The sequence below is a fragment of the Centroberyx gerrardi genome, chromosome 11 (genome assembly GCF_048128805.1).
Source record: "Centroberyx gerrardi isolate f3 chromosome 11, fCenGer3.hap1.cur.20231027, whole genome shotgun sequence".
NCBI classification, from domain to species: domain Eukaryota; kingdom Metazoa; phylum Chordata; class Actinopteri; order Beryciformes; family Berycidae; genus Centroberyx; species Centroberyx gerrardi.
In genome coordinates this window covers 28,481,178-28,507,568 of record NC_136007.1, presented here as the reverse complement: position 1 = coordinate 28,507,568, position 26,391 = coordinate 28,481,178, and the positions used below count along the sequence as shown (strand labels likewise).

At 40.6% G+C, this 26,391-nt stretch overlaps 1 protein-coding gene across 1 annotated transcript in view; it reads left to right on the top strand.

The window, feature by feature from the left end:
* The window catches only part of doc2b (double C2-like domains, beta), a 105,384-nt gene extending 92,115 nt beyond the window's left edge, over window positions 1-13,269 (top strand). Inside the window, exons 6-9 of the mRNA XM_071895379.2 lie at window positions 6,483-6,640; window positions 10,104-10,185; window positions 12,505-12,601; window positions 13,133-13,269. Coding sequence (XP_071751480.1) covers window positions 6,483-6,640; window positions 10,104-10,185; window positions 12,505-12,601; window positions 13,133-13,269 — 474 coding nt within the window. The remainder of the gene's footprint in view (window positions 1-6,482; window positions 6,641-10,103; window positions 10,186-12,504; window positions 12,602-13,132) is intronic.
* Window positions 13,270-26,391: the final 13,122 nt, after the last annotated feature.

Here is a 26,391-nt window from a genome sequence, read left to right as displayed (position 1 = left end):
TGCATGTGGTGGTGGGGCATTAGTTAAGAGGCAAGTTTAGATTTAAATTCAGAGAGGTCATAAAGGAGGTCCAGATTCCCTGAGACTTTGAGGTTTTATTTTTAAGAGAAGCAGCTATTTTCTCCATAGATAATATTCTGTGAGCAAGTTAAGCCATTGGTTGAAACAAACAAGACCATGGTCGAGACAATTGGTAGCTTCTATGTCACACCAGTGGTATTGTCTTGTGCTAGTGTTTCTCAAAATTAAGGTCACATTTCCCCTGTTGCGTTCTGTAGACGATGTTGCTACTTGTCCCCTTCTCCACCTCCCTGCCGTCGCTCTGTGTGTTTGTTTTCTCTTTGGCTTTATTCAAGAGGATAAACATGTTGAAAGGGATTTTTCCATCGACCTTTCACTCCTTCCACCATCTGCCATTGTGAGAAACTCTGAAAGCTTTAGCTCTGTTTGCTCTGGAAGAACAGCGCCCTCTTCCTGTTTTGTCCGATAAAGCAATCCAGCAGATTTCCCTCCAAATCGACCCAGTGGCTCACAATGTAAATTTCAGTGTAGAGGCCGGTAGAGGCTGCCAATCTTCTCGATGATGGTCTTGTTTGTTTACGGTAATAATACTAATCTCTCAAAATGAATGTGGTATTGTTTTATTGATGTTAAGCATAGCACCTATAATAGTTGAATCAACTATAAAAGAAGAACTTGGCTGCTTTTACCTTTTCTTCAGTTCATTTTGAGACTGGTGGCTGTTCTAAAAAATACACATTATGTTAAAAGTGGAAAAATATACATCGAGCGGTAAATGTAAACAGTTCCCAAGGTAAATCTGGTAAATGCGTACATGTGCCAGTTAATGTGGGTGGAAAACACTAGTCACACTCTCTCACAGTCCTGTCACTATGCTTTATTGTGGGTACGACGTACCATGTGGCCAAATTACCTCTTTGGATTAGCTTCTGTGGTAAATTGAGATTTGGAGTGAGTGATTTGGATGATATGGAGTATGGAGAATGGAGAATTTTTTTCCCACCAAACTGGTATGCATTGGCCCATGTACCTCTTTACTTTTGGTAGGCAGTTAATTCGTGTTGATATTCCACGTAGGGCTATTCAACGTAAATGTAGTTGGGCCAGGAATTTGATGCCCAATTGATTTTATATTTCAGTCCAATAGTATGCCGATGCATTCCGGCCCAATGACAGCCCTGAGTGTGACACTCAATGAGGCCATTAACCTGTTGATAAGGCCCTACTACAACAAATACTTTTCAATCAATATCCTTATCTGATTAAATTCATCAGAAGACCCTCAGGTGCAGAAGTGTAGCGTTTGATGTCACAGATACAGCACTCAAGGACTGTGAGACAGCCTCATGCTACTGTGACTAGCATTTTCCACCCATATTAACCAGGAAATGTATACATTTACCACAATTAACTTGGGAAATGTGTACATTTACCAGAATTACCTTGGGAAATGTATACATTTAGCAGAACTACCTTGGGAAATGTATACATTTACCCTCTTTGCCCCTTTCTTAAAAGTTGCTGAGGCCCTTTTTAGTGCCTTCCCAAATTCGCCCTGCCCTTTCAATACAGTAACGAAACATCAACCAGCAAAAACAAAACATTTGGTTGGATTTGATAGAAAAACACAACCAGTCCTCATTAACTGTGCATGAAGTGATATTGCACTGGTACCATGCTTGGCTGAAATATATTTTCTTGACATTTAGACCAGGACATTTAGGCCAGGCTAATACAGGCCTTGCTTAAAAAGAGCTTAGGAGTCAGGTATCACTCATCAGAAAATAAACATTAAAAGGGCCTTTACCTGAGAAAACACCACTGTTGCCTGTGTTCTTTCAGGATGAGCAGGGTGCTTAGGTGGTGGGTGGCCAACATATTTGGTTGCATCTGATTAGACGGTGTGTGTCTGATTCAGCTGAGCCGGTAATCACCAACCCACTCTGAGTCTACAGCCGCATCTGTATCTGTTGAAGGAAAGGTGATTTTCTAGAGCAGAATATTGGACTAGAGAAGAAAACTCTAACCTATAGAGACTTGCGTCACCAATCTCCTAGCAACTACGTCCGATGCCATCATGGAGGTTCAGTGGAGAACTGGCTGTGCGCAAATAATGTCTAAACATGTAACAACTGGACAAGATAAAGAGGTACCTGAAAACCCATCCACTGTGGCATGGGTGTAGGTCAATTCAGTAACGTTACAAGTAAAAGTGAATTGTCTGATCAGGCAGATATTATTAAACTGGGCAAATGACTTGCAGCCCCAGGTTCACCTGTTGATTAATTTGAACAAATTTAATCTATCAGTTTCTTGCTGTTCAGTGCAATTTTACTTAAGCTTGGCCTAGTCTTTTTCTATTGTCCTTTTCCTATTGTGGTTGTGAGCTGAGCAATGTTTACATACTGGCTTAAACAATAAATAGAGCAGTATCTGGATGGGCGGGGGGCGCATAACTTATTGATTCCTCATATTCTCATCATCACTATTGTGGCAGCGGGGCAGAGATTACCCTTGATGCATTGTGGGAAGGCTGCCTGTGTTACTGTGTTACTGGTTAGTTTTTCCCTAGTAGCGAAGTTTCCTGTTATTTAGTGTTCTCTTTACCTACTGTGCCTTGTCTTTGTGATGTGATGTTGTAGTATGACACCCTTTGTAACAATGTGGCATGTGGAGATCACCCCTGTGTAAGGGTCTCATTAAAATACTTCAAGCTTATGCACGTCGCTATGCCTTCTGCTAAGACAATATTAAAAGCCGAGTATCAGAGCAAATAGTCGACAGAGGAAAGTCACGTGGCAGATTCTTCCAGTGATGATGGATTTGACAGCTGTTATTATAGTGTTGTAATGATTCAACAGCTGTGAACATAGGCCTATTGTGATTTGAGCTTTACATACTGTTGTATGACAATTGAGCAATACTTGATATTATTAACATACCTGTTTGATTTACCGTTGTACTGTTGCTAATGGTGTGTGTGTGTGGTGGGGCGTTATGGGCACGCCTATTCTGAGTTTGAAATCAGATACTATCCTAGTATTATATAGTAATCAGTATGTACATCTTGCTGTACACTCAAGTGATGATTCAGTATAATATTGCCAGCGGACCGTTCAAATTGCAGTATACCCAAACAGTACATCACATCCCTGCTGAACAAAACAGTCTAGACCAGCCAAACTGGTTGTGCTGGTAGCCAGCTCATGCTGGCCATGCTGGCCATGAATGCTGGTTTAGCAGGTGACCAGCTTTATACATTGGGCACTTTTGTGCTGTCTTAGCTGGTGTACCAGCATCAGTGTTCTCATTTAATAACCAGCATCAGACCATCCTCTGCCCAGACCAGTAGTACCCATCAAAAACCAGTTCAGACCATCAATCCATCTAGGCTGTGTTTTTCAATAGAACAGGGATGACCAGGCCAAGTTATAAAACAACACCGATGAAAATCAAAATTAGCCTACTTTTATCCAATAATATGATTTTAATTTGTACAGCTATAAGTTATTCATAATTCTATAAGCCTTAGTTATTTTTGGCTACATTCGTTTTTTATCCACACTTAACGCATTTGGCATGTCATTGCTATCAATTCCTGATTAAATAATTTTTCCTCTTTTGCATAATGTTATTACACATTTTCCCCCTACTTTATTGATTTACCGTCAAAACAAATCATCTGGCTACTCACCACCGCTACAGATAAATCCTTTTACTTTTTAACCGTGCTGCTTATCACTTACCATGCTGTGGTCACTGTAAATACAGCACAAAGAGGAATCCACCCATCAGCGGAGGTCACTGCTACAGATATGCATGAATTTTAAATTGGTCTCATAAGTAAACAAATATACATAGAATAATATATACATTATCGAGGCTTCCCTAGAACCTTGTGAGGAATTTCTGATTTTGGGAAACTGAGAACTTCAGACACCAAATTTCCCCCAGTAGCTGTGATCTATCGGTCACACCAGTATGCCCTTCCTCTATCAGCAGCTTTGAGCCCATTTCCCTTCCCACTGTAATACAGTACATACCATTAATTATATGAAATCATCATCTTGCCCTTTGGACATTATTCCCATTAAATCCCTCAAAGAAGTCCTTGGGCCCGCATATTTTACATATTATAAATACTTCACTGTCTTCTGGCTCTGTGCCCCCCTTCTTTAAACATTCCATGGTCCAGCCTCTTCTAAAGAAACCAAATTTCAATCTCCTTGATCTCAGTAATTATAGGCCTATTTCCAAACTGCCCTTCTTGTCCAAGGTCCTTGAGAAAAGATTATTTCTTTATAGCTACTGTCATTTGAATGAATGCCAACAACATCTTTGAAAAGTTTCAGTCGGGTTTCAGATTTCACCACAGTACTGAGACTGCTCTACTGTACTAATGACCTTCTCATTGCTCCTGACAGAGGTAACTGTTCTGTCTTCATTTTGTTAGACATTAGTGCTGCGTTTGACACTGCTTACCACAGCAGTTTGATCAGTCAGTTGGAGAATTGGGTTGGGCTCTTTAATACTGCTTTGAATAATCATCTTTCCAATTGAAAAGTTGCTGTTGTTTAGTGCCTTTAAGCCTAGGTGCCGCATTGGCCCTTTTTTTCTCCTCCTCTCTCTCTCTCCGTTTCTCTCAGTTCCTCCTCTGCCCCGGCACATCTCAATTGTGGCGTGCCCCAAGGGTCAATCCTAGGCCCCTTGAGGTTCTCCATTTATATGCTCCCTCTTGGTGACATCAATCATAAATATAATCCCTTTTCATTATCATTTCATTACACAACTTCATGTACCTCTAAACCCAGGCAACTCGAGTAGCCTAAATAGCCTAAAGTTAACCTAAATAGTAGATAATAGTTTGCTCACTAACTTGCTAGCAGGCTATTTTAGCAAAGCAAACAATGTTAATGTGAACATGCAACTTCTAGAGACTACTAACACCAGCTGCTATTACTTACATTAGCGAGTGTGCTTGCGAGATACTTGATCTAGTTAGCTAGCTAACAAGCTGACATTTTCTGAACCCGAATCAGTCAGATTTATCAGTGGTACGGTACAATACAATACGATATAATACAATACAATACAATACAACTTTATTAATCCCTGAAGGGCAATTTGATTTTGGGTTTAAAAACACGACATAACACAGACACAGACAATGATCAATTCCCATAAAAAAAAAAAAAAACCTGCACAGAAATTAACCATGTCCATTGAATTCTGTTGAGATGGAACAGTACGTTTAGAAATGCAATGAGCTGTTCACAGCCGCGGTTGCCCACGAGCTGAGGATCTCAGTATGGCCGCCTACTGCAATGTCCAACATCATAATTACAGCTGCTCATATAGCTGAAATATGGTAATAAATATGTATGATTACTACTCATTGTCCAAACATTTGGATTAGGTCTCTAACACTGGGTTGTATCCTCTTTCATTTCCAGTACATTCTGAGTTTGACAGGGCATGGACCAATATCAGACAACAAAAACTAACATGGGATTTTGTGTGTCATATTGGCCAGTGATGGATCCACATAACACGTTTAATTTCATCCTATATATGGACTTAGCCCAAACTGCCTCAAGATATTGCTGTCATGGATTTTTTTTATTTACTTGCTTGAGTTTAAATATGAACAATGTAAAACCTTGAAAGAAATCTTCAATGTTGGTGAAAAGCTAATATAATGCCTTTCTCCTTGGGGATATCAAAACAGATACAGTATGTGTAAAGAAAAGTCACTCAAAAACGCATCTTTTTCTCAGAAATTAGTCAAGTTATTAATTAGTCAAGACTGACCTGGCTGTCCTGCTTCCTTCCCCAAAATACCAAGCCTGCTGGTGGGTGGTACTGGTGGCGTGAATGATTTCAAGCAAAAATAAATATGACATTTCAAATTGTAAATCATTTTTGGACAAGATTTCCTGACCTCACACAAGAAAAGGGGTGCTGCTCGAAGCCTTATGTTCTGTTCTGTTTTCAAAGTTTATTTTATTTTAGGCTAGCAGCAGCTGTAGACCTTAAATAAAAACTCATTAAATAGCAGTTTGGCAAAGTAAGAACACTTTTACAGCATAGATCTCCTCTACTTTAGAGATACTAAATGATAACTTTAATCGATTTTTTTTTTTTTCTGCATGGATTAATAGCATTTTGGATATTACCTGACTGTTTTCCAAATGGCTTGTAAAAACAGTGGGATATGTGGATCTAGGGTGGTCACTGCAGCTGCTATCACTGAAATATAATAAAACTGCGATGCCAGAAATGAGACGGAAACTCTGAGGGACAGAAACAACATTTTAAAATCACAATGATCGTCTGGACATGAGGGGAAAGCAGGCTGGCAACCACTGGGTGGCATATAGAACCTGGATATGGTGCTCAATTGAGAGAGATGGTGATGATTTCTCAGTTTTGACCTCTGCATGACCTCTTCACCACTGCAGGTCAACAAGACAGAAGACAAGTCCCTGGAAGAGCGGGGACGCATCATGATCTCCCTCAAATACAACTCGCTGAAGTCCTGCCTGGTAGTGGGCATCGTACGCTGCGCTCACCTCGCCGCCATGGACGCCAACGGCTTCTCCGACCCCTATGTCAAAACGTGAGTGCGCAAACACACAAATACACACAAACACAGCGATTGTGTTACATCATCAGCTATAAAAGCAGCTGTACTCTGCAGTGATAGAAGTTCTCTGTGTCATTTTTTCTCATGGCTAGAAAGTGATAAGAATCCGAGTGTATTTACTAGGCTCTTTAGTGAATGACTTACATAGGTTCAGATATAAGATAAGGTAACATGAAACTTTATTGATCCCTGTGGGGAAATTGGGTCGTCACAACAGCAAATAGTAATAGGATACAGCAGGGAAGAAAAACAATCAATATAAACCATTGTGAGATTCCATAAACATATGCAGCCGATAGTTCCAACACATGTAAAATCTGATGCATTGATCAATCATGATCTCTCCTTCTGTCATTGTCAATTCCACTTTAGTCTGGCTCCACTTTGGCTCCACTATCAGGCTTACTAGGCTTGCCTCTCATGAAGGCAACAGCAATGGGACAAACGTTGGCAAAACCGTTAATTTGTTATCTCGAGATAATGAGAAAATTAAGTTGTGGCTCCGAGATAACTGGAGTAAAAACGCATGAGCAGCCACGGCCGTGCACAGAGCTGGTAAAGTCACAGATAGCATATTTTCCAACTGAAACCAAACATCATTGACTGCTGTATTTAACCATCAACTTACTTCAAGAAGAAGAGCATCATCTCAATAAAGAGCTTGAGCTTGAAGTGTGACAGTTCGTGACCTAACCAAAACCAGTTACCTATTAAGTTGTGATCTTGAGAAAAACATTTTTCGTTATCTCGTGTTAAATCCTGATCACGAGAAAGCCAAATTTGATATCTCAAGTTAACATGTGTTGTACTTCCCCTGTCAATTGATTGCTTCGTTACCTCTGGACAAACATTTCTCCTTAATACACTGGAGGCTAGTCATGATTATGCTGTTTTAAGTGGACAACAGCAAGGGATTCATCAAACTCAACCAACTGTAGAAGTGCTGAAACGGATTAGCCGGCAGCGGTAATATTTTAGCAGGAAAAAAGGTAGACCGACTCCCTGTGATTATCAGCAGCGTGAAAGACACACAGCACGAGAGGCCATCCGGAAGGCTGCAATTTGAAGGAGAGTCCTATTTATCACACCTGAACATTTCCCAAGTCTTTCATCTGGCTGAGCAATGAAAGTGCAATTAATTTCCGACTCCGCCGAGCACACCCCGAGAACAAAAGAGCTCCTCGTTTTGGAAGAGCGGGGCTGGCAACAATTTTCCAACAGTTTTGAGGCTGAGAAAACCTCCCCGAAGCCTGAAGGACACGCAGACAGATAATAGATTTACTGACTGGCTCATGTGAGAGGGAATAAGGGAAATGTATGCTCTGTCAGAGAGACGGAGCTGCGTGATTTCTCTCCTCCTTTCAGCAGCCGGTGTCTAGCGCGCGTCTGTCTGATGCATCAAGTCACGGCTGTCTGCGCTCAGAGGTCTGCCGAACAATGCCGCGGGTTTGCTCTATTGTACCGATAACACTGGGCTTTTGTACAGCGTCTGCATTCTTAAAAACGCACATATGCACATATACACCCACCAGTTGACAGGCCAGTGGAGTACATCCATTAAGAACCAACACAGTCGGTTGATGTCCTCTTTGATGGTACTTTCGTTTCCCGTCACAGATATTAGAACAGGAAGAGCATTTCATTACCACGTTTAGAGTTAAAGAAATACTGCGTAAATGCTGCTGAAACATTGCATATAGACTGTAATAATGGTAATACTGCAAAATTTAGCCATTTATGCAGTGAAATAGACCATTGTATTGGACAATAGTGTCTTTTGTGTCCCTGACTGTCGCTCTTAGCTTGTTTTGCCCAGGGGTCAGTAGTCCCATTACATGCCAACAATTAGGTTCCCTGCAATATCCTCATCAACAACAATCTGAGCCCCCCCGAGGTAACATTGTGAAAAATAACCCACTTAGTTCCCTTTTAGTCTCCACGTTACCTTGGGAAATTGGAGTCTGTGTGGCTCCAATGAGCATGCAAAAGGAAAAAAAAAAAGTCTGCTACTGTAATTGCTCACTAGATTGAAGTATACCTCACCAAAATTACGGTTATTGCCTACAACTGTTACGAATTTCTTTGCCAAATGAATAGCGGAACTTCACAACCGGCAATAAGCAGGATTGCCTTTCGCATCGTTTATGAAGGCATTGTAATAAAAACAGAGGTCCAGCCGTCAAACACACACACACACACTATACATTCATACACACACACACATGGCTGTCCCCAGAGCAACAGCAGCACTAACAATTCCAATCTATTTTCATCACTGACTCATGCATTGCAGTCAATGCAAAATGAAAATGATACAAACCTACACTGTTAACTCACATCTTAACATTTTATCAAATGAAACGGTACATTATTAGAGTAATATAGGGAGTGCCAGACACAGTTTGTCTTCCTTCCTGCCTCATGCCAACACCTCATCAAGTCAAAATCAAATCAAACGTTATATACATATATATATAGAGAGCATATCACCCAAAGTGCTTTGCAAACATGGTTAAAAGTAGTTCAGGGTCATGAAAAAGACAGTAGCATGAAAAAGAAGTCATATTTAGAAAGTGTAAAAAGTATAAATATATTAAAAAGTATACCTCACCTCATATTAGGGTGGCCGCAAATCTGTGAAACGACAGTCGACAAGACTTGAGATTGAGGTTTTAGAGAAAGTACACAGAGCTGCGCTGTTGTAACACAGTTTACGTCTTGAGAGCAAGATCTACACAGCATGGTGCAACAATCACCACCTCCAATTATCTGTAATTTCATCAAAAAGTCACTGATTTCGCTGATAAACTCTGCGTTTACCAGGCATTAGTCTTGACAGAGAAGAAATTACATATATTGCGAAGTGAAAAATCAATTTAAGTGCAGGTACGGTCTGGTGAGGTTGGAAAATATAAAGTCAGCCACAGTGTCAGAGAAAGCCAGTCATGCTGAGCACAAACTCACCTTAAATTGTGCGTCTCTTAACACACTGAGAAGTAAAGTCTAGTTTAATTATGTTCTTGATGAAGTGTAAGATAATACTGTTTATAATGTTAGTTATGGAAGACTTGCTGACTGAAGTTCCCATCTCTGTGGATGGAGAGTAGGGCAGTGCCACAGCACCCTCTGGGGGATAAAACAATACCATATCTAAAATATGGATATCTGATAATAATTCAGATAATAATAATTTATGAAGTGATCCAGAGGTCACTTATAGGATTAAAAATGTTATATGTAATTGGAGACAAAATGTTTGTGGTCCTTGTTTACGCTTATCATTATTAGATTATTACTAGAGTATTATATAGGCATATAATGAATCAAACTATGAGGATGCTTTATCTTTTTTTATGTGTTGGTGTAGGTATTTTAATTTCTAGTAGAGATCACAACTTTTTAGTACCTTCTCTACTTGTGGTGTGCTTGCTTACAGGTACCTGAAGCCCGATGAGAACAAAAAGTCAAAGCACAAGACTGCTGTGAAAAAGAAGACGCTCAACCCCGAGTTCAACGAGGTAGAAACCCACGGCTCTTATGTTAAAACCTCGTAGCTTGTTTTTCTTTTCTATTCACCTGTTGTGTTTAGTGTTTACCTGGTCCTTTTATGTGCTGAGCAACTTTCATAACCCTAGGACCCACAAAGCCCATTCAAAGTAGGTGTGGTTGTCATTTTCAAAAGCAGACTATTTTTCTTAATTCATGACAGCCTGACTTTTTTGAAGCAGCAGACCTCGAGCTGTTTGTGGATGCGTGTAGTTGTGCCACACAAGTCATGCTCAGCGAAGACATGGCTCTGTGTCTTCAGCTCTATCTTACAGGACTCGTACTGTATCTGACCTCATATCATTGTTTCACCCACTGTAAATCTTTATTAGCAAACATTTTGATGCTGAATAGAAACATCAGAAACATAGAAAACCTGTGTAAGTATAGCATGAAAATGAATGCTGAAATGCCGAGTTTTGCCGAATTAGGAGAAATATTTTTCTGATATCAGTTCAAACCAGTTTCCAAAGCTGTTTTAATATGAATTTGTACCCTGCCATAATATCATACTGTGAAAATTCTGCGCTCCTTTAGCAAATCGCGACCGTCAAATATTTGGTGAGATATTTCCTTCGAAATTTCAAGGCTATTCACATAAATTACATATTATGGATAAAAATGTTAATGGAGCCAGATTATTTTTGGCTTAAAGGGGCATTAAATCATCTATGACTTTTCTTGACCGAGGAATTGCAACACACAGCAGGTGGTCTGTAATTAAGATAAACAATAAAGTCACATTTTCACATTAGAGTGGAGCAAGCTAGCTCACTAGAGCAGAGGTCCAACAGAAATGTAGAGTGAAGATAGTATAATTTATCACCATGCTAAATACTGGAATAGCAATAGCTTTTCTGGCTTGAGAACAAGGCTGTTTAACTTTCATAGATGAAATGTGTTGCAATGCCGGTCACTCGCTTGTAGCACCGCAGTTGAAAATGCCAGTAGGTGAGGTGGTGAGTCATTGGTAATGATCAACAACCCTATCATAACGCACAGATATATTATGCTCATTTTTTGATATGGGACGGTAAAAATCCTGCTTATTGCACCTTTAAGCCAATGTTAATACGACTGCCTTGCTATGGCAGAAACCGGTCTGGCAATCAGGCTATACTTTCTTTCCAAACCAAGCTAGAGCAGCTCAGGCCCACAGCTCAACACTCTTTTGTAACCCAAATTATAGAGTGGAAATTCTGTTGCCATCAGAAATGCATTTCAAAACTCCCTGAGGACCCGTGTTTTAAAGGATGCCAAAAAACGTTCCGCAGCCTGAACGGGCCCCTCGGTGCTTCATGGTACAGAGGGCCCCGGTTCACAAGTATCCACCTGCATCAGAGTGGACGGCCCCGGCCAAACACACGCAGGCCAGCCACTTGACATTTCCTTTGACATTTTTCTGCCCATATTCATCCATCACCTCTTGGCCTTTCAGTCAGAGACGAGCAGCGGGGTCTTCCTCCATATTAGGAAGGCATTGGTTTCATTAAAGTAGCAAGAGTAAATACTCTTGCTTCGTGCGCTGGAAATTGATATCAGAGAAAAATGCTTGTTTCACTGGGTGGATAGTGGATTTTACTGATTGCACTGGCAACCTGTTTCAGCTGTGTATATTTGACTTTTTATTTTCTAATCAAGATACTTGTGAGACTAATCAAATGTCCTGAATTAATACAGGGGAGTGCAGTTAGAGACTGACTGTACGTCTGACCTCTATTTCAACTAGAAGTACAGTGAACTAGAATATCTTATCATTTGAATTAATCCCAGACAGTGACAGAATGCAGTGTCTGCACCAAGAAATAGAACACCAACATTAACACTTGCATGATATTTTAGACACAAACAAAACATGTAGAAAATCAAGGCACCCAAATTATATGAATCAAATTCAATATAAAATTTCACCATATTACATTTGGGTTTATGATGATGATGACGCAAACACGACACCATGCAAAAGTGCTCTTTGGTATGGAGTTAGTGAGGCAGAAAAAAAGAATTACTTTCAAGGTGTTCAGCCTTTAATCCATAGGAATGAACACTTATTTAACAGGTTAAAGAGCTTAAAACCCACACTGTGGCTTTAACCTTTGTGGAGATTGAAATGTGCTAAACAGGGCTATGCTCTTGGAGGCATACAATGTGGCAATGGCTTACAAAGAGGTTATATACAGAGGTACATGGTCACACCCTTCTATTGAACCAAGACTTTTTGACTTTATTATATAAGAGGGACTTGGATCTCTGTTCTTTTCTGTCTTTTACTCCTGCTGTGCTTTCTGCAGGAGTTCTCTTATGACATCAAATATGCAGACCTCACCAAAAAGACCCTGGAGGTGACCGTGTGGGACTACGACATCGGCAAGTCCAACGATTTCATAGGTGAGCACAGGTGCACCACGCCAGCTCCGGTTCTCGTCAGAGATGGAGAACAGTGAGGGTCGGGCCGAACGGCTTGACTGATATTCGTCCGCATCAGCAACACCGTTGCCCCCCCTTTCCAGCTGAGTCCACCATCTGTCTAGCACTTCCTAAGGCTGGAGGCTGGGAAACAAACAAACAAACCATGAGCTATGGTGGGAACCAGTTGCCTTGTGTCAATTTGTGCGTGTTGCACCAAGGCGAAAAGGCTCAAACCCATCCTCAAATGCACCGTCTCTGGAGTGGGGAGTTAAACTTTACAACAATAACAGTAGCTCTGTTTCTGTCCAACTGTGGACCAAATTTGATCCAAAATTTTGCAGAGAAATAAAATGCAAATTAATTGCGTTCCCATCAGCGAATCCCTCCTCCATCACTATGTATCGAAAAACTTCTTTGACCATTCAGTTTTTCTAATTTGATACATCATAAAACACAGATGTGGAGATGGAAGCCCAGCGTGTCTGATATTCTCCTTGTGCCTTCTCACAGGTGGCGTTTCCCTGGGCATCAATGCAAACGGAGAGAGGCTCAAACATTGGTTTGACTGCCTCAAAAACAAGGACAAGAAAATCGAGCGTTGGCACACACTGACCAATGAATTGCCTGGTTCCGCGTTCAACGACTAAAGACCCGCATCCTGTTGCCCGCTCTGTTGGCCCTCTTCCTGGCTGCGGCAGACAGGAGTCCTGCCTTCAGTATGCTACTTCTCCCAGCTCTCCGGATCTGGATTCTCCCCAGGTCAACCGCAAGCCTTTGTGGTGACCTGTGACCCCTCCCTGGTAACATCTCCTCTCTCAATAGGGCTTGTTCAAATCAGAAAAAATGAAAAACCTTATGTTTGTGTTCAACAGCAGCATCACATATACAGTAGGGGTTGCATGGCCGCTGATTTTTATAAGTCGACAAATCGTTCAATCATCAAAACGAGTCGTGAGATTTTTCAACTGGTTACATGATTTCTCACGGCAGACCACCGTAGATAGAAGGAACACACAGCACGTGCTTCCTATCCATTCAGATCATTTAGAGCAGCTACCTCATTTGGATCTTCTTTTAGGCATTTAATTTACTACTGGTGATAATCATCTTCGCCAGTTTCCCATCTGTCACACAGATTTGGAGAACCCAGTGCTGCTAAAACACCTGCAACAGCCCCTAAAACAACACATTCAGCACAAATACACCCTTCCTACTGTCAGTTTGGTGGTTGTGAAATAGAACAAAAGTCCTACAACAGATGTAGCAAAGTTTCACAGTGTGGAAGTATGCAGAAATTAATAGCGGAGCTATTTCTCATGTTCTCAATTTTGAAGTGAACCTCCAAAATTCAGTTCACTTGACACTATAATTACAGCGTTGTAGAAGATAGCTGAATAAACAAATCAGCTGAAAAATATATTTTTCAATAACTAAAGATGTTGCACAGATGTTGTGTAAAACAAGCTGGGTAGTGCAAGTCCTGCTGTCATTCACCCCTTATGCCAAAATAGGAGCAGTGGCTCTCAAACAAAGGGTGCATTCATAGCAAGCACGTTTGGAGCATCTCTGAAGCGTTTACTCCTTCTGGTTCGTTAGCAGTGTAATCGAATCAATTACAGGAAACAAACCCAAAACGCAAGGTTTTATGGGTATGAGGAGATGGATGTTGACATCTGATAGCCTGCAGGTCGTCATGCTTGGAAAGCCTGACAACAAAATGAAGTGAGGGCAAACTGCAGTCTTGACTGATGCTCATTTTCAGCTATTCATGTGTTCTCAACCACATCTCTAACCTGGCAGGATGACAGGTTACCAAAACTCTGTCCAATAAACAAGCTACTTATGAGTCTATGTGACTTTTGTTTACAAGCCCTGGTTCACTTGTAATTCAGTGTGAACCTAAACGAACCAAATACAAAAATTGCAACAAAGTAAACTTTTCCACTCTGGTTCGGACCACAATCAAGAGTACCTAAGTGTTAATGGCTTTACACACACAGATTCGCTGTAAGTCTTATTCCTGTGTAGACAGCTAATCAACATGAAACACAACACTAGGTGCCACCTAGTTGAATTACTGGCTGACTTTGTACTGCAACCCCTAATCTATAGTGTGCGCAACCTACTGAACACAAGGTTTACACTGCAGAAAATGAGTTTCTACAAAACTCGCTGACAGCATTTTCAACTGTAACGTGGAGAAAACTGTACCCACTGTTATGTCGAAAAAGGGCAGAATTTTCAAAACGGAAAGTTTACGTCAAACACTGCTAAAAAAAAAAAAAAAAAGCATGTATTGTTTACAACAGCCTATCCTTGCTGAAGTTCGAGTTTGCTGCTGAAAGGGCAAACACGCCCTTGCTAAAGTCATTGCGATTGTTCAGCCGTGCAATGCAAGCTTTGCTAAGACGGGCCGGGGTGAGAAGGGAGGAATAATTTTTAATATACTAGCTATGTATGTATATTGTTACTATGTTGTTGCATAACGTTGAGGTTTTTTTTTTTATGTAAACAACTCCACTGTAAATGTATGGAACAGAATGTACATGTTTAACCCCTTCTATTCCACAGTGAATCCTCTGAGAATGTGCACCTTAGTGCTCTGTGTTGTTGATATTGTTCATACGTCGAATCACACATCTGGGAATAGAGATGGTTGAACTCACAGCCCAACTAACCTGTGGCTATATCACTGAGATCATATATTCTATCAAAACTATATTTTTACTTTGCCTCCTACTAGCCTGTTATATTATTTATGTTTAGGTTTTTTTTTACATTATTTATGTTAAGGTTTAAAATTACCCCCCAAAACCTGTATCGTCCTGGATGTTTACCACAAATGTAATGTCAAAATGGTTCACATGGCGCTCGCTGTGTCCTCATGGATCAGTGGGCTGGGATGCACGGCATGTGTTTGTGATTTTATAAGTTCGATCCCACATCGCGACCTTTGCTGCATGCCCCCCCTCCCCTTCCACTCCCAGCCTGTCCTGTGAATTTCCTCCATATACTGCCTGGTTATACAGAAATGCCATACCAATAGTCTTTACGTATTCTTCAGGATTGCTGTCGGGCTTGCATTTCAACTAACAGCTTATTGGAAGTAGGTTGATATTGACTTTATACTGTCGTTACCTCATGTCACTGCAAGTGATAGGTCAAGCAAGTTTGATTCTAGGAGCATGCTGATACTGTCAATGTGGCTGACAGTTTACTAATTTCAGCTAAAATACTAACTGCTAGTGGACAGTGACTAACAACCCTTGTAGACCCTAAACCATCATCATTTTATTTGTTTTATAATATATTTAGCCTATTTAACCCATAGTTTTATTATTAACATAGTGTTTTTCTAGTTGTTATTATTCTTTGTTAAATTCCATTCGTTTTGAGAGATTTTCATTTTACTGGCATCAGATCCTCAAAGCTGGTTTAACACTTCACATCAGCTCCCACCAGCTTACTCAAAAGGGGAAACACCACATCCATTTTCCTTCAGTCTTACAGTATCTTCACCGACATTGATTTGTGAGGCACAAACTGGCTATGAAACCTCGTCGGCATTTCAGTATCCTACATGAGAGTGCAGTGATCCCTCTTTCTTCGATGAATATACAATTAATACAACCGATATGTGATATTTTGTAATCTGTCTGCCTTTGTACGCAAGCTCAATATTATGAAAAAAACTGCATGCGTATGTTCTTGGTTTTGTCATGAGATGACTTTGCCTAATGTTTGATACTGTTTTTCTGTAAAAATACACAACTGTGGATGCTATAAGATTATGCTATATAAGTCAGTCTTTCTTCTGGACAACATTTTGTACCTTTGAACACTATCGCATTGCCTGTTTGGCTGCTGTATTGACTATCTGGAAGCGTGACTTGATGTGAATTAAAATCTCTCCTTTGTTTTGGTTCCTTTTTTAACACTCAGGCAGTTGTTTGCATTATTCTGGTGGATCTCTGATTGTAAAACTAGAAATCTATTGACTCCAATCACATCTTAGTCCGACACCAAATGGCCAGGTTATCGTGCCTTTCCTTATTTCTAACAGTGTATTTTTGCACCGCATACTTTTCAAAGAATACGTAAATATTGGATTATTACGAGAGAGATATATTTGAGACATTTCTATTTCTGGTGGGGATTTAGCAATAGAGAGTCATTTCACTTCTGATATTTTCTGCCATAATGGTGAAAGCTCGGTGTTTCTGTACATTGTGATAATTGTTAGCGGTAAGATCAGCGGTGCAAGGTTGCGACGGTTGCAGAGTTTGTGTGGCTACTAAGAACAGTGACCGAGTTATTAGCTTGCTTCTTTGATGAAAGTTAAAGAACTACTCCGACTTTTTGGGAGTTTGGCCTATTGGTCACCTTACCATATATCTGACGAGAGGATTGGCACCAAAATCATCTCTGTGAATCGGGTAGATAGTTCTGTCTGGTGCACATGCTAACGCTTTAGCATACAGTATGTGAAGTAATTGTTGGCGACTAGCATTATCCTAAAAGTGAGAAAATGAGCTGTAGCAGCTCTAAGGATGAATGGTTAGTTCATTTTAATGACAGGGGTCTGTCCGGCTTGGTTAGGGAATTGGTAAAATAGAGTTAAATTTAGACAAAAAGAATACACTTTTAACTGCAGAAGACCTCTCTTCCAGCGAGACTTCGAGCAAAACTTTTGTTTACACAGGAAGGGAGTAAAGTTAGCTAGACAGCTAGTTTTTGTGCTGTTTATTCATAATGGGCTTCACTAGTGATTAAGATTCTCATGTTATGAGTCTACAGGTCATAAAATAAAGAACAATACCAATTTTGGATGACTAAAGGGTTTGTCTTCATACTTTGGATAATGCTAATCGCATAAAATGCAAATTTAGCTAAGGCATAAAAAGCTGCTACAACTTCTTTTCTGACTTTTAGGATAATGCTAGTTGGTTAATTGGACTAATGAACCCATTGTATCCACCTGTGTAGTGGTTATTTTATCCTGTGTATTTGGTGTACTGCTCACTTTGCTCTGATGATGGCCTAAGGCCAAAAGCTCAGTAGTAAAGTTCTGTGTATTGCAAGGCAGTGTGCATGGAGTCTCTCCTTCCTATTTAGTCCTGCTCCTCTCCCTTTGCACCTGCTACGAAGACTCTGAAGGTGTGCAGATATCCTGACTACAGGTCACCAATGATAACATACTGAAGGCTAAAGTGTTAGCATGCGCACCACACCTAGTTATCTACCGGACACACAGAGATGATTTTAGTGCCAATCCAATGGGCCAAACTCCCAAAAAGTCTGATTCACATTTTAGATGAAAAGCTCTACTGATTTCTGATGAGTATTTCTTTCCATATAAGTGTGCATCAGTTACGTTGGGGAGGTGTTTTTTTGTTTTTTGTTTTTTGTATGAGGGCATCCGGCTTATCGAAATGAATCGATGCCCATGTACTGTACGCAGAGCATATTCTGTTGCAAAAAAAAGCTCTCTCAGAAATCTGAATCTGGATAATTTGTTCTATTTTAGCAATGTTTAAGTATTATAATTCCCTTTTTTACTATGGTGAATGGTGTGCTATATGTATTTTAAAACTGAAACCCTGTTCAATAAAGTAGAGAAGCAAAATTACGGCTTCAATGTATGAACAATGTTACACAATCATTTGAGATTTCCAAGTCATTTAAAAGGCTCCCTTTATTTCCAAATCACTGGTTGGATAATGACTTCACAGAATGAACCTTTGCACCGTTTCCATGTATTTTTTTCCCTCCACCAGATGGCTTAAAGTTCCCTGCAGCATGTCATTAAACACACTCCTTTGTAGTGAGCATCAAATCCTGAGAGGAAAGCCACTTCAGAACAGGGCGCTAGCTGTCAGGTTAAGGTTATAACTGCTTCTCTGGATCCTTTGCTTTGATAGACAGTTGTTCCATTCACAGACAGCAACTGGATTCCCCCCAGGCCATACAAAAAAAATACATGCTATTTCTTAAATTGAGCGGTATTCCCAAAAAAGGACATTGCGAGACAGTTCGAGAGGCGAGATCTCATCGTATTTTCACTGACAGACGATGCCTCAAATGTCCTTGTGCTGGAAGTCATGACGCTGCACAGCTGTGTCTCAAATGCAAGCAACAAAGGAAAATCAATTAGCTGCGATTGGCTATATCTTTGTACCCGCAACCACTAATAGCCTACAACCCATTATGAAGCAATATTGAAGGACTCACACACTAATCGTATCCTCTACTTGAAGTTCGCCTCAGACGGTAAGTAACATTGTCAGCCAACACCAAGTCATTAACATCAACTCGTTTTCAGGTCACCACACACTTTACTTTCGTGCCTTGTTTGCTAAGAAGAGAGCCAGACATAGTTAAGGTGATCATAACTAAAAAAATCTTAACACTACTCCTCCCTCTGTCTCCTTTTACCATCAATTTCAATCACTGAAATCCATCCATTCAGGCCAGTTTGCAGCATTTGAACTGGAAAGCCTCCACCCAGCAGGTTTACCTCATTTGAATTAGAGGAGCTGCTGCTGTCAGCCAATCGGGATCCAGTATTGTGATGACTTTCTCTTCACATTCATTAAATTTAACTCAATTCAACTTTTAACCTATTAAACTTTTAAACTATATTTATCTGCAAATCATCATGAAGTACATTATCCGTATCCTGAGCCACAGTATATTTGAAAGCAAAATCATGAAAAATGAATAATATGGAACCTTTAAGTATTTTTTTTTCAGTTTGACACGGTTTGCATGCTGGTCTAGATTTCCTGGAAAGCCTGGAAAGACCATGCTACATTCAGAATTTCCAGCACAGTAGTGTTTCCTTAATAAATAGTGTTAATTGATACTTATATAACCTGTCTGTTTAGTTAGCAGGCCGCGGTATTCTGTGTGCTTGAGGGTGTGCAAAGTCCATTAATCCACGGAGAACAGTGTTTACACAGATTGCCCTTGTGTGTACCGGAGCTAGGAGTTACTTCTAAGATGTGGGCTGACCCCTGCCAACAACGGGGGTTGTTCTCAGGATTTCATCTGGGTCACGGGGAAGAGATTAACGCTTTACCCCTGTCCTCCATTTTACATGCCTTTTGGTTCCAAGGCACTGCACAGAAACTGGATGCAGTGTCCCAAGCCGGCATGAACTGATCCCCCGCTGCGCTTGATGCTTTCACCGGGCTGAAATTGGTTGACTTTGCTTCATTTAGCGATCAAAACAACAATAAAAAAATCCCAGGCAGAGACAAATTCACATGCAGATTTGTGCTGAATCAAAATCAAAGACTGAAACACGTGGTTCCTATAATCCTCCAGCAATGTCCCAATGTCAGCTCTCACCACCTGATTATATTATTTCCGGAAAATGTGGTGTCAACCAGTGTGCGTGATTCTCCTGGATGGATCAGACACCCGGGTGGACTCACTGATCTCCACACAGTCATTATGGTACGTATAATTCCTCCTGTTCATCGACAGCTGTTCAAAAAAAAAAAACTGCCTTTGCACAGCACAAGCCAAGCTCTTAATGTTTAACCATCTGCAGCAAGGACGTCCTTTTTACCTTCTCACAAACACCATATTCTCATCAAAATCTCAAGGAAATATTTTTACAGATGAGATAACATAAAATACATAGTTACATTTAAACGATGAGACTCCAGAAAGGCCTTGTATAATGCTTGCAAAGTTGGATTTAGAGTTCACAAACAAACATGACACAATGAATCTCCATTCAACCAAGGCTGCAGCTTGGATACAGAGTTAAATAATGTTAGGTCGCGTTCAAGCAGAGCAGCTTTGAGTGTTCATTAACCATTTTAGCTGGAATCCACAGAGAAGGATGCAGTCAGACGCATCGAGGGAGGGACAGAGGGTGAAAGATGTCAAGAAAGAGAAAGAGACATGGCTAAAGAGACAGAAAATCATTGGGGGACGAAGACAACGGGAGACAGATGGGAGGAGAGGAGGAGGGCAGCGTCGACAGTTTAAATACTCTGGATTTACTCTACCCCCAGAACTTTCTTCTTGTCAGGGTGGAAAAGCCTCTGAAACAGCATTTAGATTGTGTGCGTGTACATGTATGTGTTGTGTGTGTGTGTGTGTATTTAAAAATGTCCTTTTTAGAAAAGAGACAAAAAAATACAAATGTGAATGGGAAAAATAATTTAGGCTTAGTAACATTAAGTAAAATGCGTTCAAAGCAAACTGCACTATTTGTTAGAGTTTTCTCATTTGGCCACAGTGGCAACATGAAGCGACAGACCTCTGAAACCCGCAGAAGAAGAAGAGGATGCAGAAGACTCAGGAGGCAATCGCTCAATTCCCTGTACCCCAGGCGCCACCACACGCTGATACGGGATGATATGTTGTGTTCACATCTACAAAATGTAGGATAAGACCTGGGCTGGCTGATCATCATTTTGGCCCTAATCTGACAGTAACATCTACCACACTGTTAAAGCTGAACTGTGCTATATGATTTGTATGGAAAAATCCACCCGTCTTATCAGCCTAAACCACAAAGTGGGACTGCAACAGAGAAAAGCGTCCCATCTCTCCTAACTGAGATGCCACAGATTCATCCTGTTTGTCCAAATTAAATTCTGGTCTCAGGTATGGACGCTGGTGGGAAATTTTCTCCAGCCACAGGAAGTAACAAATCGAAACTTCAGACTGAAATCCAAACTGTCTCCTAACCAGCAGTAAGCAGCGCTCCGTGAAGAGAAAGCTGAACTCACCAATGTTAGATCATTTTCCTCTCGTCTCTTTGGTTTCTTTGGTATAAAGCATCACAGACCGGCCGGGTTGGTAAACGTGAGGCGTGTGTACTGTGTGCAGTTTACTGACGTCACATTACAGGATTTCTGGGTAATGAAGTCCTCAACATTCAAACGGTTATCTCTTGCTGCCATTTGGGGCCGCCAACAGATGCCAGAGAACACTCGGTGACTCCAAGATCGGGACGAAAATGACCTGCGGGAGGACAAAAATGGAGGCAGTGGTGAGAGTTACCCTACACTCCCATGTAGGTGGTGTTGTGTGAATCTGTTGGAAGCATCTGAAAAATCAGCCCCCTTTTCCATTCAGGTAAAAGTAACTATACGATATTTCCCCCTGGGTGTGCAGAGTGCAGTCATCAGCATAGTTGATTTTGTGGAAAATGCGATGGGTCTGCCAATGGCGTAGTTACCTGCATCGTGTGCCTCCTTGAAAACCTGGAGCTTGCTTTGGATCAAGCGTCAACATTCAGCACAGACAGTACTAATGTCAACTATGGTATCCATAACTCTTTGTACACCACCTTGAAGAAAACCAATGATTTCCCCCAAGGCAAGTGTCATGCACACACTATAAAACATGCAATGGATCATCACTCCATAGATGTTGGGACCATTGTACTCAAAATAAGTTCTTCTTTTTAACCTCAGCTAAAAGAGGAGAATCATTGAAGGTGTTCTATGAGTTCTTTGAGTTTTGTGATTTTGAATTTCATGAGATCCTGTGCCACATGGTGACCAGATGTTCTCTCAACCCTGCAATCACTTGCAGAACTGTTTAGCTACAAAGTCGTATTTAATCAGCTTAGGAGGCGATTGTACAAGCGATCTGCGCGCTTTGCTGTGGGTGGATATGGATGCAGCTGGGTGCCTGAGGACGAGGGAGATGATGTCGAGGTTTACCTCCAACAAAGCAGAAGCTCCAGCGCCTCTCTCCATCCAGTGCAAACACAACCAAACAGAAATTCGGAGGCTTTCTCAACATTGCCATGAGTTAACATCTGGGAGGGCAATTGGGTCTTGAACTTGCTTCAGCTTTCTCTCTATGTTTGGGTAGGCAGAGAAGGTCACAGAGAAGTTTAACCTGGTCCAAAAACACTATTCTAGTGAAATGAAGGGAGCATGATGGACATGCTCAAAGGAAAAATCCACCCTGAAACCGATGTACTTTCTGGGCCCTTTTTGTTGTTTTGTGGTATATTTTTCTTATTCCGGTGGATAACTGGCCAAATGTAGACAGCATGACATCACATTGAGAAAAGGCTTCTTTCTAGAGCCGCCATTTTGCACCGACATTCAACAATCACACATGGAGAAATCTATCGGAGAAGAGGCAGAGAGACCAATTTCTCCATAGACAGTAGCTTCATTAGATGAGAATGCAATGCAACCGCAAGACATGTTGTGTTCTCAGTAAGGGGCATCGCTCTCTCCACCTACATGTAAAACTCATCTGGATACAGCAAGTCCAGGCACGTTCTCCAGGGGTTATCAAAAGGCATTCTGGGAAATGTAGAAAATAAGTAACTGCAGTAGAAGCAGACGAGGCAGGTTGAAAGAAAGTGGATACACCAACAAGGTAAATTACAACACTTCATCACAAAACGTAACAGATTGATGATGCAGTATGAAAGTATCTGAGGGTGGAATTTTCCTTTATGGCTATCGATCCTCTCCAAAATACTGGCTGCTGTCGCTTTCATCCTCAATATCCCATTATCCACAAGCAATGCAGAAATGATATTCTCCACACCGGCAAACAAGCGTAGTGACAAAAGGAGCCGGTGCTCTGAAGAGCTCCCTGAAAAATGAGCTTGTTGTTGATCTTGATATTAACATGCCGCGTTCCACACCGCTGCACTCAAGGACGAGTAACTTCTTAACACAGCAAGAAGTGGAAATGGACTTAGGGAAAGAAGAGAGAGAGATGCAGAGGATGAGGAAAGTCAGTGAGGAGAGGACAAAGGAGGGCATGAGGGGAAGAGATCAAGAGACATCAATAAAGTGAAAGAGACGTGGCCGGAGACACTGAAAATCAAACATCACCGGCACAGTGAGAAAGATATTGAGCAAAATCCATGGAGAAAGGCACATTCTGTCGAGTCATTTTGCAGCGTCTCCCGATGAAATCAGGTTTCATGTGACATGCAGGTTGATTTGGATTCTAATTTACAGAAAAATGTTGTGCGGCCTTGGGTTTTGAGGAGTAAAATTGTCAAAGAAACTGAAGTGGCGGACTTCAAAAAATGAGATGAAGCATTTTCATGGGTTCGTAATTTGATTCTGTAATTCTACAACATGCAGAGAGCTACATGTCCACCCATCCAGCTAAGTGGACCCACTTTCTGCTCAGACCTTGAGTTTACTGGTGCGACCGAGATGAAATCACATTGGTTTGTACCTTGATGTTGTTGATGTACCCTGAATTTGCCTATCATGCAACACTTTGCATGTTTTTTATGACTATGTATTTGTGTGCATGTATGTTGTCTTAAAGTTTTATGTGTATCTCTTTTTTATCCCGTCTGCCAATTTTCCCTCTGGGGGCTATAAAGGAATTGAATGAGGGCCAGTGTCTATAAAGAGCCTCCTGTGGGCTGCTTGCCATCCATCCTCTAATCCTTCCAGTTCACTACCACTCTCCATGCTGTACAGTTTGACGATGAAACGATGAAATTCAGGTTTTTTCAATCTAATTTCCAGGCCAGTGTTTGCTTGGATCACTGAGAAAATGTTAGAGTGTATGCTGAACTCACAAATGCTGAAAAGAGAAAATCCCTCCTACTGAAAAAGAAATATTGTTTATATCATAAGCACTCATAGAAAAATTATTGGCTTAAAGGTGCTATGTGTAGCATTTTTAAAATCAATATATAATTGTCATACTATTTGCGATACCTTGGTATGATTAACGTAAACAAATGAGACCATGGTTGAGACGATTGGTAGCCTCCATCTCACACCAGTGGTATTGTTAGTGCTGGTGTTTCTCAAAATTAAGACTACATTTCCCATAAACCCTGTTGCTTCCCCCCCCCCCGAAGAGGATCAACAAGTTGGAAGTGATTTTTCCATTTTTCCATTTCACTCCTTCCACACTCTCCCACTGTAAGACACCCTGAAAGCTTTAGCTCTGTTTGCTCTGGAAGAACAGCGCCCTCTATGGAGCCTCTAGTGTGCCAACCTTATTATTATAGACTAGTCCAGTGATTCATTATTCATGAAAAATTAATACAAATATTACAAAAACAATTTATAAAGTGATGAATTAAAGTTTGCATCCAGTAAAAATTCAGCGCCCGGAATAAAAAGACAAAAACGAAAAGCATTTCAGGTGTAATTTTATTTTATTTTATTTTGTTACAAGGCAGCTGTAGTTTTTTTGCGTCTTACCTTTATTTTTAGTGTAGTATAATAACCTTGTTACCTTGTTAAGTAATTGTTGAGTCATTGGTATTGATCAAGCACCCCATCAACCCCCTGTAGATACAGTATATTATAGATTATAGATTTTGTGCTGTGGGGTGGTACTTATTGCCCCTTTAATTATTAAGAATTAAGAATTTTTGGTGGCTCACTGTGAGTCCCTGTGCATAAGAGCATCAGCTAAATATTAATGCAGTAATAATGCATGGCTGACAAGATCAGGTTGGTTTATTCATCATTTACATTGCGATGAAATGCTTTCTTGCATCCCACTTGCCAATAATCAATACATAATAGGATATAAACACACAAAAAGTGCCCAACAGAGACAGATTTGGGTTCTGTATCCACACTGTAACCAAACACTTGCATAATATGGCTTTATGTAACTCTCTTGTCTGCAGTAATAAACGGTGGATTTTTTTTTTAATTATTATTTTCTAGTTTCAGTTTAACAATTCCAGTCTCCCACACGTAAATGTCTTGTTTGCACCTGCACATTATCTAACCAATGTTAATCATGCATAATAATGAGCAGTTATGGTGACCTTATGGTACTTTATAGTATTTTTTTTTTCTCCTATTGCATTCCTATAATTTTTCCACAGGGACTCAGAGTTTTATTGTGATATTAGTACAATGTCTTTCTAGGATGACAATAGTTCAAACGTCCTGACACTGCAGTCTCAATTATCTCTCTGTGGCAGCAGAACTCCTGTCTGTGTTTGCTTAATTAATACTTTGTTGTGGGCTATTATAACTATGGTAAGTTGTTATTGCAATTAGCGTGTTGGCTGGAAATGCTAGCTAAAGAGGCCCTCAGCTAGAGGCAATTAACACCACAGTGCTTCCATGATTTATTAGAAGAGCATTTACTTGTCAGGGCAAATGTGTTTAGATTTAAAATGAAATGCCACAGTGTTGATCATAAAGCAACGACAGATCTCCAGGAGGGATGGCTTGCCAATATTAAAGGTCTGATCTGGATCTGATTTGATATGATGGATATGATGCACTTTGATTGATTGCATATGATCAATACTGCACTGGCTGTCTATGGGAAGACTGGATTGATTCTAATGGGACATTTTGACCGGATTCCACGCAAGCATGCATGAATATGTTTTATTATTGTTCTTGGTTTCAGTGAAAGAGTCTTTTCCATGCTGACAAGAATAAAATTCTAGAGGAAACACTGAATACTAGTAATTTTTTTTTCACTATTTTTGGCATGAAAATTGTCTATTTGAAAGATGTTGAATATCGGTAATAAATATCGGCTATCGGCAGCTTCAATCCAAAAATATCAGTATCAACCTTCAAAAACTCCTATCAGTCGAGCCCTTGTCTCCAGGCACTGGGCATTTATTGTGCACATTTATTCATTTATTAGCCTATAATGAGAATCTGTGTTGGCAATTGTGATAGAACAACGTTTCCCATCATGCCCCGCAGACCCGCCCCCTTCCTTTGAATGGCAAGTTGTTTGTTTCACTCTGACCAGCTGCTAACTATTCCAGTCGGAGAGCAAACATGGGGACCAGCAGTCCT